The sequence below is a fragment of the Hippocampus guttulatus genome, chromosome 18, assembly GCF_054856545.1.
Source record: "Hippocampus guttulatus isolate MCC_2025c chromosome 18, RoL_Hgut_1.0, whole genome shotgun sequence".
Classification (NCBI taxonomy): Eukaryota; Metazoa; Chordata; class Actinopteri; order Syngnathiformes; family Syngnathidae; genus Hippocampus; species Hippocampus guttulatus.
Window position 1 is genome coordinate 2,642,677 of NC_141278.1, and position 12,426 is coordinate 2,655,102.

The following is a 12,426-nucleotide window of genomic DNA, read 5'->3' on the forward strand; positions in this document are numbered from 1 at the left end:
GTTCAAATTTTAACCGCCGGAGACTTCGCAGGCAAATCCGCACCAGGACATTTTAACTTCGGGAAAAGTTGTTTGTACTCACGAAGCTCACGTTTCTAACTCTGTTTAGTTCCCTAGCATCCGCGGTGTTTTGACGACGTTTTGGCTGTTCTTTCAAGCCAGCGAGACATGTCTCGACTGCCGGTCATGGCGAACAAGCGGGTCCTCGCCAACTCGGAGAACTTTCCGGATGCGCAGCCTGTTCAGGTAAAACACCTTTGCCGTTTTCTCTCCGTTTCACGCGCGGGATGAAGAAATTGAGCCCTCTTGACGTGCACTCAAGGTAATTTAGTTTCAGTTAGAGAGCAAGCAACCGAAGCCGAGCCAGAGGGCTGTTCAAAATAGAACAACTCAACGGAGCTTCATGTCAAAACAACACGTTGAAAGACGCAAACAGTTGAAACAACCGATACAATTGTAATCGATTGAAGACAAATATGCGCCGGCTCATTTTCATGTAGTCTTCAATGGCTAAATGCCACCCTAAATTTGCACCTTAAGAAACCGTTCCAGTTGTAATCCCTGCCACACTTTCGAGTGATTGTTCAACTGGTTCCATTTTCCCCCGAAATCGGCGTGTCGCCAAGCTCGCTTGCATGATCTCCGACAAGACACCCAAACTCAGTACAATCGTGAGCCACCACATATCATTGCAGTGATGCGCTGCCCACACTGACGTCTGTCTGGATGGATGGATGAATGGATGTCTAAATAAAGGTTTGATTTGAAATGTTTACCACCGCAGAAGAAGTCCCGGAAGGAGCCGGAGGCTGTCAAGCCGCCTGCCGCTGCCACCGTCCTGGGCACCAGACGGGCACCCGTCACAGCAACCAGGGCACCCGTTTGTAAGTTCATTCCCGGTCAGACACTCTCATTCGCCCTCCAATCGCAAATACCGGCAGATTATTTCGCTCGGTCCTAATTTAAAGCGGCAGGTGTCAAACTCATTGGTTTCAGATCTGTTCAAAGCTAACCCATAAAAGGATCCGACCTAAATGCAGGTGCATTTCGGTAGAAGGACGGGCTGCTAGTAATTCACATTGTTGAAACAAATGTTGCCGTTTCCTAAAACACTTTTGAATTTGCCTTTAAAATTGAGCAAAAACCCAATTTTGTTTCCTGGCTGCACAGAAAGGTGAACTTTACACTAAGGCGCACCCCGAACCGTGATTTTGGGTGTATCATTACAGCGCGAGTGAATCCACTGCGATTTTCATCCTGCTTTAAGGCGTCCACTGTGTGATTGAAGTTCCCCCTCTGTCCTCGTCTCCTCCGCAGCCAGGCCGATGCGAGGTGTCGGAGCCGCGACGGTGGCCGTCGGCCCCTCCAGGGGTAAGAGGAGGTGGGTAGTTGACGCTCACCCGGCGCTCTGGCTGACTTTGCCGCTTGATCTTACCCATCAGGCGTCCTCAAAGCGACTGTGGCATCGACCGTAGCAAAGGGAGGCAAAATGACAGCAGGGGTGGCCGCCTCTGAGCCAAAAGCAGGTAAAGGCAACCGCATTAAGCTCAACTCAAGTGTATTTCGAGAGCACCTGAAAGCAACCACCGCTGTATACAAAGTGCTGCACATGCAGCAAAATCATTCATACAACAAACAATAAAACAAGTCATTAATAACCAGTACAATAGAAAGCACAAAAACAGTCAAACTAAAAATCAGGTCTCATGCTGAGTCAAAAGCCACAGAATCAAAATGAATTATAAAATGACTTTCAAAGATGAAAGAAACTAGAGTTGACAACGGCACCAATTTGCCGGTCCAATTTCAAATCGCTGTCCGGTTTCGGACCCGAGTTGGAGACTAAGTTGAGTCACACGTGAAGTGCACATTAGGAAAAACCAAGGGGGTTTTGGGTGGGCTTCTGTCTGACAATCGTTTGGCTCTGTAGGCGGCGTTGGGGGGCCCCCCCGCAGGCTCCCGTGGGACATGAAGGGCAAGGTCAGCGACATGAAAGGGAAGATGCAGGGCTACCAGACCAAATTGAAGTCCGCCAACCTGGAGAGAGAGAATCTGAAGGACTCCCTTGCCGAGTTGCAATCGAGGGCGGCTGAGATGGAGAAGGACCTCCGGTGCGGACACACGCCAGGGTTTTGCACCTCGATTTGTGGCCAAAGTCATGTTGCTTCTCTCTTGTATGATATTTTTCTTTTCTTGTTCTCTTGCCGGCTTATTGAAAGCTGTCATCTCACGGTGGCCTCGGGCAGTTCTTCTTCCACAGTTTTAGGAGCAACTTCCAAATGTTTTCGATGCAGCGCCATTCTGCACTCTTGCAGTTGCTGTTTAAAAAAACACATGACGGTCACTGTGGTGCAGCGTTTGCTGTCCCACTCCCAAATTTGACGCGCAAGAAAGCCCCAACCGTACGGTTGCCTTGTAATTCCAGTGAGAACCGGGAAAGGCTGCAGGCTCTCTGCGGTGTCCAGCAGGAGTTGGAGAGGGTCAGCAGCGAAAAGAAGATGCTGCAGGCGGAGCTCAACAACTTGCAAGACAAAAACAGGGTGATGGAGACGCTGCGCGACAGTCAAGAGACTGAGATCCAAACCCTCAAGGTGACGCCCGTCCGCAAGCTGAACTGTCCAGTCCTGAACTGGACGAATGAAAGATTTTTATTTTTTTATTACCAATTTTCATTTGAATTTGATTATTTTATTACACATTTGTAATTATTTATTTTAGATTGTCTGGAAGAAGAAAAAAGCTAGTTTGCAAACTCAAAACTTGACAGTTATGTTTTTTCTCTTATAAGCCAATAGAGGGAAGTCAAGTAAAAATTGGACCCCCCTCTACACACACACGTACACACTTTTTGGGGAGCATATTTTCCATCCTGCCAATGGCTCAGCTGATATCATCTCTTTAAAATTGGCACTTTTTTTGGGCCTTTTGAAATTCTTACAACCCAAGACAAAGAATGTCGGTCAAAACAAAACAGTGTGGCATGTGGCCAACGTGGACGCTGCGTTGTGCTCCAGATGAGGCTGTCGGTGCAGGATTCCACCCTTGCCAGCACGCAGGCTGGCCTGCGGGCCGCCGAGGAGGAGGTGCGCTCGCTCAAGGAACTCTCGGCCCGCCTGGAGTCCGAGCTCCACGCGGGAGAGATGGAGAGGCGCCAGCTCCACAACACGGTTCAGGAGCTCAAGGCAAGTCCCTTTGATGGATTGCATACCATGCGAGTAGCCTCCGCTCAATGTTTCCCAAATTGCTTCCAGGGCAACATTCGAGTGTTTTGCCGAGTGCGCCCCCAAGTGAGCGGCGGCCTGGGCAAACACATCCAGCTGCCAGCCAACGACGACAAGGCCATCACGCTGGCCAAAACGGAGGAGGTGAGCAAGGCTGCGGGTCAACCCGGGTTCTGCTGGCTAGCGTTGGAGTCGTTTTTCATTTGGAGTGTGGTGAAGAAAATAACTTTTTGACTTTGTACACTTGAAACAATATTTCATTACATTGGGGGGCATCGCTGTCCAGTTACTGGGGACGATGTCTATTTATTTTTAGGGAAACACTCGCTTAAAAAAAAAAAAAAAACTCTGACATGTCTGCTCTCAGTCTCACACAGGCAAGACCACCGAGACGCAGAAGAACTACAACTTCACTTTTGATCGCGTCTTTGGCCCCGACGCAACCCAGCAGGAGGTACGCCAACGGCCATCAAGCCCCAACCCACGGGACGGCCGTTGACTAAGATCCGGTTGCCTCTCCGCCTCGGTCCCGAGCAGGTGTTTGAGGAGATCTCCCTGCTGGTGCAGTCGGCTCTGGACGGCTACAACGTGTGCTGCTTCGCCTACGGCCAGACGGGAAGCGGCAAGACGTACACCATGGAGGGGGCCGAGGACCACCGGGCCCGCGGCATGATTCCCAGAGCCGTGCAGCAGATCTTCAGAGCCACCCACAAGCTTGCCGCCCAAGGCTGGGAGGTTGGTTGGTTGATTCGCATGTTTGTGTCTTTGACTGTGTGGAAATCGTTTGGGATTTTTCATTGAGGGTTGTGAGGTGTTTTTGTTTGTCTGTCTTGCTCATCTGTGACTGCGTATGTACAGCAAATCCATTTCAAATCAAGCCCGCAAGATCGTATGTGGTGTTAATTGACAAACACAGAAACGAAGGCCATCTTCGCTAGAATTAGCTAGTTTTATAAACGGGAGATGGAGTTTCAGTGAGGTTTTATACAATATTAGAGAGAGAGAGAGAGATCTCTATCTCTGTTTTTGAGTGCGTATCTTTGGATGTCTTTCTGTCTCTGTCTTTGGGTGCCTGCGTCTCTGAGCTCATGAGTGCCTTTCTGGATCATTCCACGAACGAGTGTGTGTTGGTGCCGTCTGCCTGTGAGCATGTGTCGCCATCTGTCTTTCTCTGTTGTGTATTGGATGACGTGTAAAAATGTCAAAGTTGCCTGGCAGCAGGCGATGTGCATCGCTCGTCCCCGGCCAGCGATGCACTCAGACTGTCCTCCCGGCAGTTCTCCTTCACGGCCAGCTTTGTGGAGATTTACAACGAGTGCCTGCGCGACCTGCTCTACGCGGGCAAGGGCAGCAAGAGGCCAGAACACGAAATACGCAAGTCGACCAGCAACAAGATGACCATCACCAACCTCACCTACCAGAAGGTCTCCAATGAGCACCAGGTACCCCCCTGCCCGCGGAGTCTATCTCTGTAGGCAGTAAATTGTGTCATTTCCCCTGCTATGGGTCGCCAGAGCCAAACTTTCAGACGGTCAACAGGCTCCCCACACACACAACACTAGCACGACATGGACCAAGCTAATGGCTGTCTCTCTGACCACCGCAGGTCCTGTGCTTGATCGCCTTGGCCAACCAGAACCGCTCCACGGCCCAGACGACCCAAAACGACCGCTCCTCCCGCTCGCATTCTGTCTTCCAGCTCGACATTGAGGGCGTCAACGTGGGCAGGGATGTCAAAAGCAGCTGTGAGTGCTTGACTGATTACGACGGATTCAAATGCACGCCGTCGCACGTATGCTTTGTGTGCCAAGCTTAAATCCCCATGGAGCCCGAAAAATGGAAGAATGTGTTTTTTATTAGAAACATGATCATATTGGACTTCATTTAAAAAACATTGTGCTGCTCGTGTGTGTGTCCATATTTGGGGGGAAGTAAAATCCCGAAATGGTTATACAAACCGCTCATTTCTCAGTCAGCAACATTGATTTTAGTCATTCCTCACAGAGGATAAAGAATCAATTCCTGTGGGAATTACATCCTACACGAATAGAGTTCAAAACATTGTAACATAGGAGCTATTTCTTAGTTATTTTCTGCACTGCGTGAGCATTCAGCAAGCAGAGGTCACAAATGAATGAGCATTTTGTTCACCTCGCTATCTTGTCAAGAAATGTTTCACGACCCGGTGTTATGTTTTTTTTTTATTTTTCCTAAACACTATCACCATCTTAAATTTTGCTTGTGTGCCCAGCCACCCTGTGTCTGGTGGACCTAGCAGGGAGTGAGCGGATGCTGAAGAGTCAGTCCCAGGGCGAGCGCTTCAAAGAGATGACCGCCATCAATGGCTCCCTGTCCAACCTGGGCATCGTCATCGCCGCACTGGCCAACAAGGTCAGTGAGCAATCCCGTTTTTCTCTCCTGTCAGTCGTCGGACGTTGAAAGCAATTTCTGGAGATGCGCTTGACGTAGAGGTACCACTTTGAAGCGAAATGCTTCTACGGTGTTCAAATGAAGTCGTCATGCCACGTGTTCATGTACCTAACGGAGCACTTGTTGGCGTGTTGCAGGAGACTTACATTCCTTACAGGAACTCTAAGCTCACCTACCTGTTGCAGGGCTGCCTGAGCGGGAACAGCAAAACGTGAGGACAAATTTTGATTCCTTTTTCACTTATTACTGGACTCAAAGCCAGGACATATTTGAAAACATTTTGCACAGAAACACAAAACATAACCTGAATGAAGAAATGAAACACGCAGGTTTTCTTGTCTTTATTTTTCTTGTTTATTTATTTCTTAACTGTTGCTCAGCCACTTAGTTTTTTGTTTTCTCTCCAGTCTGATGTTCGTCAACATTGCTCCAGAGGCGGATAGCTTCGGGGAAACGCTCAATTCTTTGAGGTTCGCCAGCAAGGTGAGCCTGACCCTGGCCTCGTTTTACATTTTGTGACTTCAGTTTACGTAGGATGACAAGAGGAACAGATTTCCTCACGTGATGTCTTTGTCTCTGTTGCCCTGGCAGGTCAACGACTGCGTGATCGGCACCGCCAGCGCCAACCGCAAGTAGCCAAAAATGGTCGCTGCCCCTACTCTTGGGCCCAAGACAACTTTTTCTCTTTTTTTTTTCCTTTTAATCGAATAAAAGTAACCTTCGGCCAAGGTATTGTTACTGATTGATCCCCGGCCATGTCATTGTATTCACAAATAGTTATTATAATCCCATTTTCAAAAGACTTTCTGAGTCCTTTTTCATTAAGGTGGTCGCTTCATATTTCAGCAAAGCGTCTTGGATATTTGGTTGATAATAAAATACATTACACACCCTTCATACTTGATCCCGTGGTTTTCATTTCAAGTGGGCATATTATAAAGTGACGAGTTCTGATACAGTCATCTTCACAGAAAATTTCTCAGCCAACGATTTGATAGCTAGGCCGGCTCTAATTATGGAGCCAAAAAAACCCTGAACCTTAAAATTCAACGTTTCCCTGGCACAAGTGTCTACCCTCTTGTCAAGAGATCCCTGTTCGCCACATCCAATATGGCGAAGGTGTCGTCTTATCAGTCAAAGAAAATGGCGATATCTATGTTAATATATCTCTTCTCCCTGTCGTGAGCCTGGCCCATTTTAAAGGCGCCGCTTCACCGTCTGCAGAAAAGGAAGATAAACATCTTCCAGAAATGCCTTCCAAATTTCCGCGCCTGGTTCGACCGCCGGGATCGACTGGCACGACCGCCGTGGCTCGGCTCGCGGGGCTCTTCTCGGGCTAGAAAAGACGAGAAGGTCGGTCAAGACGGGTGGGCGGTGCTCCATTTTTTAGTTTGTGGCGGCTACAATAGCTAACCTGCTAGCATGCTAAAGGCACATATGTACGTGGAAAGGGATTGTATCAAAATTTGTATTTTAAAATTATCTTGCCAGACAACAATATTTTAGTTGTGGTTTGTAAACACACTTTGTTGACAGCTAATTTTATTGGAGGATATACATGTTACATTTGGACAATTATAAAAGAAAAATATCAGTAAAAGCATGTGCTTAATCAGTAATGGCCTTGTCTCAGTTTACTCTCAGATTAACAGAATATGAAATGGGTTTGATCATTTTTACAAAATTCAGCAGTTTGAAATTAACAGGTGTACAGTCAGCTTTTTTTTTTTACCTTCTGCTATCTCGAGCATTTAATTGCTCTGCCTGTCACTGTATGTCACTGGCATAGATAGATAAATTAAGGTCCAATTGTTTATTGTATTCATATATTTTTTTGAGTACATACCACGTCTTTGATCACCTCAGATGCAGTCCATTTCGGTGGAAGTGGGCAGCAGCGGCGATTCCGTGGTGCAGGTGTGCTTCCCGAGCTCCCAGGCCTCAGTGCTGGACGGCCTGAACCAGCAGAGGGAGGACGGTCGCCTGTGTGACCTCTCCATCCACGTCCAAGGTCACGTGTTCAAGGCCCATCGCTGCGTCCTGGCCGCCTCCTCGCCGTACTTCCACGACCAGGTGAGAACAGTGTCACACATCTCTCATTAAAAACAAATCCTAATCAAAATGTGAGGTTGACCTATCACATTTCTGGCCCAAACTCTGAACCTCATTCGCCACTCTGCTGCCGACGAGTGATGATAAACTAGTAATTGGAAGCAAATCGTCCGGCGGTAACAGAAAGACATGACGCCGATCGTCATCCTGTGCTTTGAAGGTCCTGCTGAAGAACATGTCCAGCGTGTCCATCCCAGCTGTGATGGACCCGCTGGCGTTTGAGAGCGTGCTGCGCTGCGCCTACACGGGTCAGCTCAGGATGCTGCGCGAGGACATCGTCAACTACCTGACCGTGGGCAGCGTCCTGCAGATGTGGCACATTGTGGACAAATGCACAGAACTCCTCAAGGAGGGCAGGTCTGCGGGGGGAAGTGCGAGAGGAGGTGGCGGCGGTGGCGGCTCAACTAATTGCAGTGGTCTTGGTCGGGATCAAGTTCGGCCGGCGGGGTCCCAAGACATGCAGGCTTCCTACGCAAGTGTGGAAAGTATGAAATATGATTGCATAAATTTTGTATGATATTGGACACTGATGCTATTTTATAGTTGGTTTGAGAACTGTTGAATTTATAGTCGTCTGGAACAGATTCTCATTAGCACAACAAACAAAGCAAAATAAAAGTAATTGCGTTCAAAGTAAGAGTGCAAGGGACCGAAAAATGCACGTCACACAAGTTTTTTATTGCCTTACTTAGGCTAGTAGCTGATAATTTTGATGCGCCTCAAGTGAAGGAACTTTGTTTATTTTTGTGAAGATGGTTCCTTTGTGTCGCAAACTACCGAAGACGGTATTTTGTGTCACATCGTGAATTCCTGATTGTGTCGCTGTTCGATGCCGCCCTACCACTGGAGAATGAGTATGGAATTTTTCCAAATTTATGTGTTAGAAACCCTTCAGGAGCCCCTGCGAGTCTCCCATCCGCCGAGCCTTCCGTCGGCCAACGAGAGCCAGTCTCCCAGCAGCACCAACTACTTCAGCCCCGGGGCGGCCACGACCTCGGCCGGGGGAGGCGGAGGCGGCGGCGCGATGGCCAGCCACACGCCTGGCTACGGCACGCCGTCTGGGGAGGAGGCCTACATGATGGAGCAGGAGGAGGAGGAGGAGGAAGAAGAGGAGGAGCCGGCGGCGTACCAGCACAAGAAGAGAGGAGGAAGCGCGAGGAAGAAATCCAACTCGGTGTCGGAGGAGGACGTGGGCGTCAGTGACAGTTTTGGGGTTTCCTCATATCAGGTGAAAAAAAAAAAAACTTTTCGTTGAGGTACCTTACAACTTGTTCCCCGAACCTTCTGGATTTCAGGCTGCTCAACTTATATCAGTGGAAAAGCATCATTTTCCCCGCTCGTCTGTCCCACAAAGGTCAGGGGGGACGCGTCCCCGCAGAGACGCACCGCCTACATCCAGCCCAGCATCATGCCCCGCAAGCAGTGGGTGGTGGTCAAAGCCGAGCGGCCCGAGGACCACGACCTCATCGTGGTGTCGGGCGAGGAAGGTGGCGAGGCGGCGGAGGACGAGGAGGACGAGGAGGAGGATGAGGACGACGAGAGGGGGCTGGCGTCGGGCCGGGAGAGGGACGCCGGTGACTTTGCCATCTCGCACGTGCGGACCCTCTCCGTAGAGGCTGGCGGGCGAGGAGACGCCGAAGCGCAGGTCAGAGACGCTCGGGGTGACTCGTCTGCTCTTGGTGAGAGTCCAAGAGGCAGAGACGCCCTGAATTCAATGTCCCCCCCCCCCCCCCATCTAATTTTTCCTAGAATTGCATTAAAAGTCAGCATCTGTTGTGGTCAGTATAAGAAACAAACGTCAACATTATATCTCACGTCCAGATGGACTACTGCCAGTCTTCCGAGGACTTCCTGAAGTTGTCCAGCAGCTTGCTGGACGCTACCTTAGCTCAGCAACTCCAAGACTCCTCAGCGGGTCCGACCCCGAGCCAGGGCGCCAACCGAGCCGCGCCGGGCCTCCTGGGTCAGGTTCCCACCCGCACCCAGCTCTTCCCTCTGGACATGCAGGTAAGTCATTTCTCTTTCGGGAATGTTTTATGATGCACGCGTTGTCCAATCAGTTTGAAAATTGACAAATAAAACGAAATTCAACGCTATCAGACATTTCTATGGAAAAAAAAAAAAGAAATTGTCACGGCATTTTGCAGGGCAACCAGATCCTGGTCTACGGGCAAACGTCAACGCTCTCGATGGACGCTGCGGCGCCTCCTCTCGGTGGAATGATCAGCGGCGGCGCTTTTAAAAGTGTGGAGCACGGGCCCGCAGTCCCGGGAGGCGACGGCGTCAGCGGCGGCGTCGGCTCGGCTAAAGTCTTCATGTGCCACTGCGGCAAGACCTTCACGCACAAGAGCATGAGGGACCGCCACATCAACATGCACCTGGACCTCAGACCCTTCCACTGCCCCGTGTGCGGCAAGAAGTTCAAGATGAAGCATCACCTGACCGAGCACATGAAGACGCACACGGGGCTCAAGCCGTACCACTGCGCCGGATGCGGCAGAAAGTTTATGTGGCGGGACAGCTTCATGAGACATCGCTCGCACTGCGAACGTCGTGGAGGAGGCGGCAACGATGTCGCCGACGTCTTCCCCGGCCCGCAGCTCCTCCTGCCGCCGGGTGAAGGAGGTTTGCGAGGAGGTGGCGTGTCCGCTACGTCCCCGCGCTTCCATCACGCCGCTACCGGCGCCGCGTCGGGGATATTTGGCAGCCTGCCGTCGGAGCACAGCGTGTGCACCGATCTCGCCGACGACGGCTAACAACTGACCGCGAATGTCCGCGCGCTAGCGACGACAGCTAACAACCGCTGGAGACTGCGCGAGTGACTGCAAATATCCGCTAGCCACCGAAAACGATAGCTAATGAACACCGGGGGACCACGAATCATCATGAGCGAGTGATAACAAGAGCTGGTGACTTCTCGACTAACTGCCAACCACAGCCAGTGTCTGCTCGAGATTGCCGAGACCCACAGGTGACTGCTGGTGAGAGTGCTAGTGATTGCATGCGACCTCTAGATGATATATTTACAATGCACTTTACATCAGACAAATCGGCTAAAAGTTGGATAGTATGACACTAAAATATGAAATATGTTGTTTTTCTCATCACATTGAGACCAAACCAGCCAACCAGTGACAGTAGATACAGGAAGCTAGTAGCCGCTAACGCTAACGCTGGCTAAGCTGTCAAGATGGCTAAAGGATTTCAACAAAATGTATTTTGAGGAACGTTGGTCCAAAGAAAATGTCCATTGGATATTTGAGGAGATTCCTTTTCAGGCTTCTGATGGGAAAGAAATTGCTTAGGAGGCAAGAATGTGTTGACGAGGATTCAAGAAAATGTGCGTGACGTTTACCTTTTTCACCGCAGAAGTTGTAAATGATTTAAAAATGTAGATCAGGGCAGGTGTGGACCTGGCTTGTTGCTAGGCGGAGATCACGGAGCCAAAGTGGCCCCCGAGGTCCCGTGCAATCGACTTGATTTGATGGGAGATTTTCATCTCGGCTTGCGCGCTCTTTTTAAAATCTTCCCGTACTTGAATTGAACATTTTGTTTGACTTCTCCCACTTGTGCTGCGTTCTGCTGTCAGTTTTTTTCCCCCTCTCCCTCCCCAGCAACTCCAAGAAGAAAATGTGTCGTACTGGAGTGGGGATGGGCAATGTCAGGCCTGCTGAGCACTAGTCTTTGTCATTTTGCTAGGATCCATTTTGCTGCGTTTTCCCCCCTGAAATTGGTTAGGCGTGAGAGGGAAGGATTTTTCTTTTTTGTTTCCACGCTGGCTCTCATAAAAAGTGCCGCTGCCGATGACGATGATTGATTTGATTCCCATTCCTGTTGCTGCTGATGGAAGGCGAGTCGGCAGAGGCGGCGCCGCTCGCCGCAAATGTATTTGAAAAGCGACCCCTCTTGGGGCTCATCAAAATGCCGCCCTCTCTTTTGTGTTCAGCGAGGGCACGACGCTTGGGTTAATATGTCGGCATTTTGGTTTCAATGTTATCTTGCTCATATCAGACAACCAAAATACAAACTGTCGTGTGTGTGTGAGTCCCAAGTCCGCCACTTCAAGACAAAGATGTCCAAATATCAAATGGCATGTCCCGTTTTGCAGGCTGGTGTTAATCTGCGTTTGACACATATCATCCATTTATTTATTTTTTTTACTGGTTATTTATTTATTGGTTTGTTTATTATCTTTGGGGGGGGAGGGTAATGACATACTTGACACATATTTTGCGGGAGGCTGCGAGTCCGTTTGTTTGTGCCAAAATTAAATCCCGATCAAGGCAATCAAATGTTGACCTCTCTCGTCTCCCTGCTTGTCCTCCCATCGCACTTGTACTCACTCCTTCTCGTCACGCTACGAATACTCCTCGTGGCATGCGAAAGAAATCGAGGAAAGATCCGAGCGTAACAACCCGTGACCGCTGCCTTTAAAACGCTCAGCGTTTCAAAGCGGGCTCCGAAAGGTGACTTGGGTTTCCCCACGCGGCCTTCCCAATTTTAACAGTGGCGCTAAAATGGGAGTCAAAAACTCCACGTTTGAGTTTGTCCAAGCGGAGGACTTATTCACAAAAAAAAAAAATGCTGTCCTCATAGGAGAGCGATCAAAGTAGCATTTCAGGTTTCAAAGGATTCCGGTCGATTGATTGATTTATTGTCCCAA

General features: G+C 49.6%; 2 protein-coding genes across 5 annotated transcripts; both read left to right on the forward strand.

The window, feature by feature from the left end:
- Positions 1–13: 13 nt before the first annotated feature.
- LOC147190570 (carboxy-terminal kinesin 2-like) lies at positions 14–6,546 on the forward strand. Of its 4 annotated transcripts, XM_086137627.1 has the most exons (16): positions 14–246; positions 785–884; positions 1,318–1,371; positions 1,443–1,526; positions 1,931–2,111; positions 2,426–2,591; positions 3,015–3,182; positions 3,252–3,365; positions 3,589–3,675; positions 3,759–3,956; positions 4,499–4,663; positions 4,828–4,966; positions 5,473–5,612; positions 5,789–5,862; positions 6,059–6,134; positions 6,243–6,546. In XM_086137627.1, exons 1-16 carry the CDS (start codon positions 169–171, stop codon positions 6,285–6,287), a joined length of 1,869 nt encoding a protein of 622 aa, XP_085993753.1. In that variant the 5' UTR covers positions 14–168; the 3' UTR covers positions 6,288–6,546. The 4 variants fall into 4 exon arrangements, with proteins under 4 accessions (XP_085993753.1, XP_085993751.1, XP_085993755.1 ...); XM_086137625.1 differs by having other exon boundaries at positions 3,015–3,365; XM_086137629.1 differs by lacking the exon at positions 14–246 and having other exon boundaries at positions 269–884; positions 1,230–1,371; positions 3,015–3,365.
- A 301-nt stretch (positions 6,547–6,847) lies between these two features.
- LOC147190571 (zinc finger and BTB domain-containing protein 22-like) lies at positions 6,848–12,045 on the forward strand. The gene is made up of 7 exons (XM_086137578.1): positions 6,848–7,004; positions 7,518–7,724; positions 7,924–8,248; positions 8,648–8,991; positions 9,118–9,408; positions 9,585–9,770; positions 9,911–12,045. The coding sequence occupies exons 2-7, from the start codon at positions 7,518–7,520 to the stop codon at positions 10,517–10,519; spliced, it is 1,962 nt and encodes a 653-aa protein (XP_085993704.1). The 5' UTR covers positions 6,848–7,004; the 3' UTR covers positions 10,520–12,045.
- Positions 12,046–12,426: the final 381 nt, after the last annotated feature.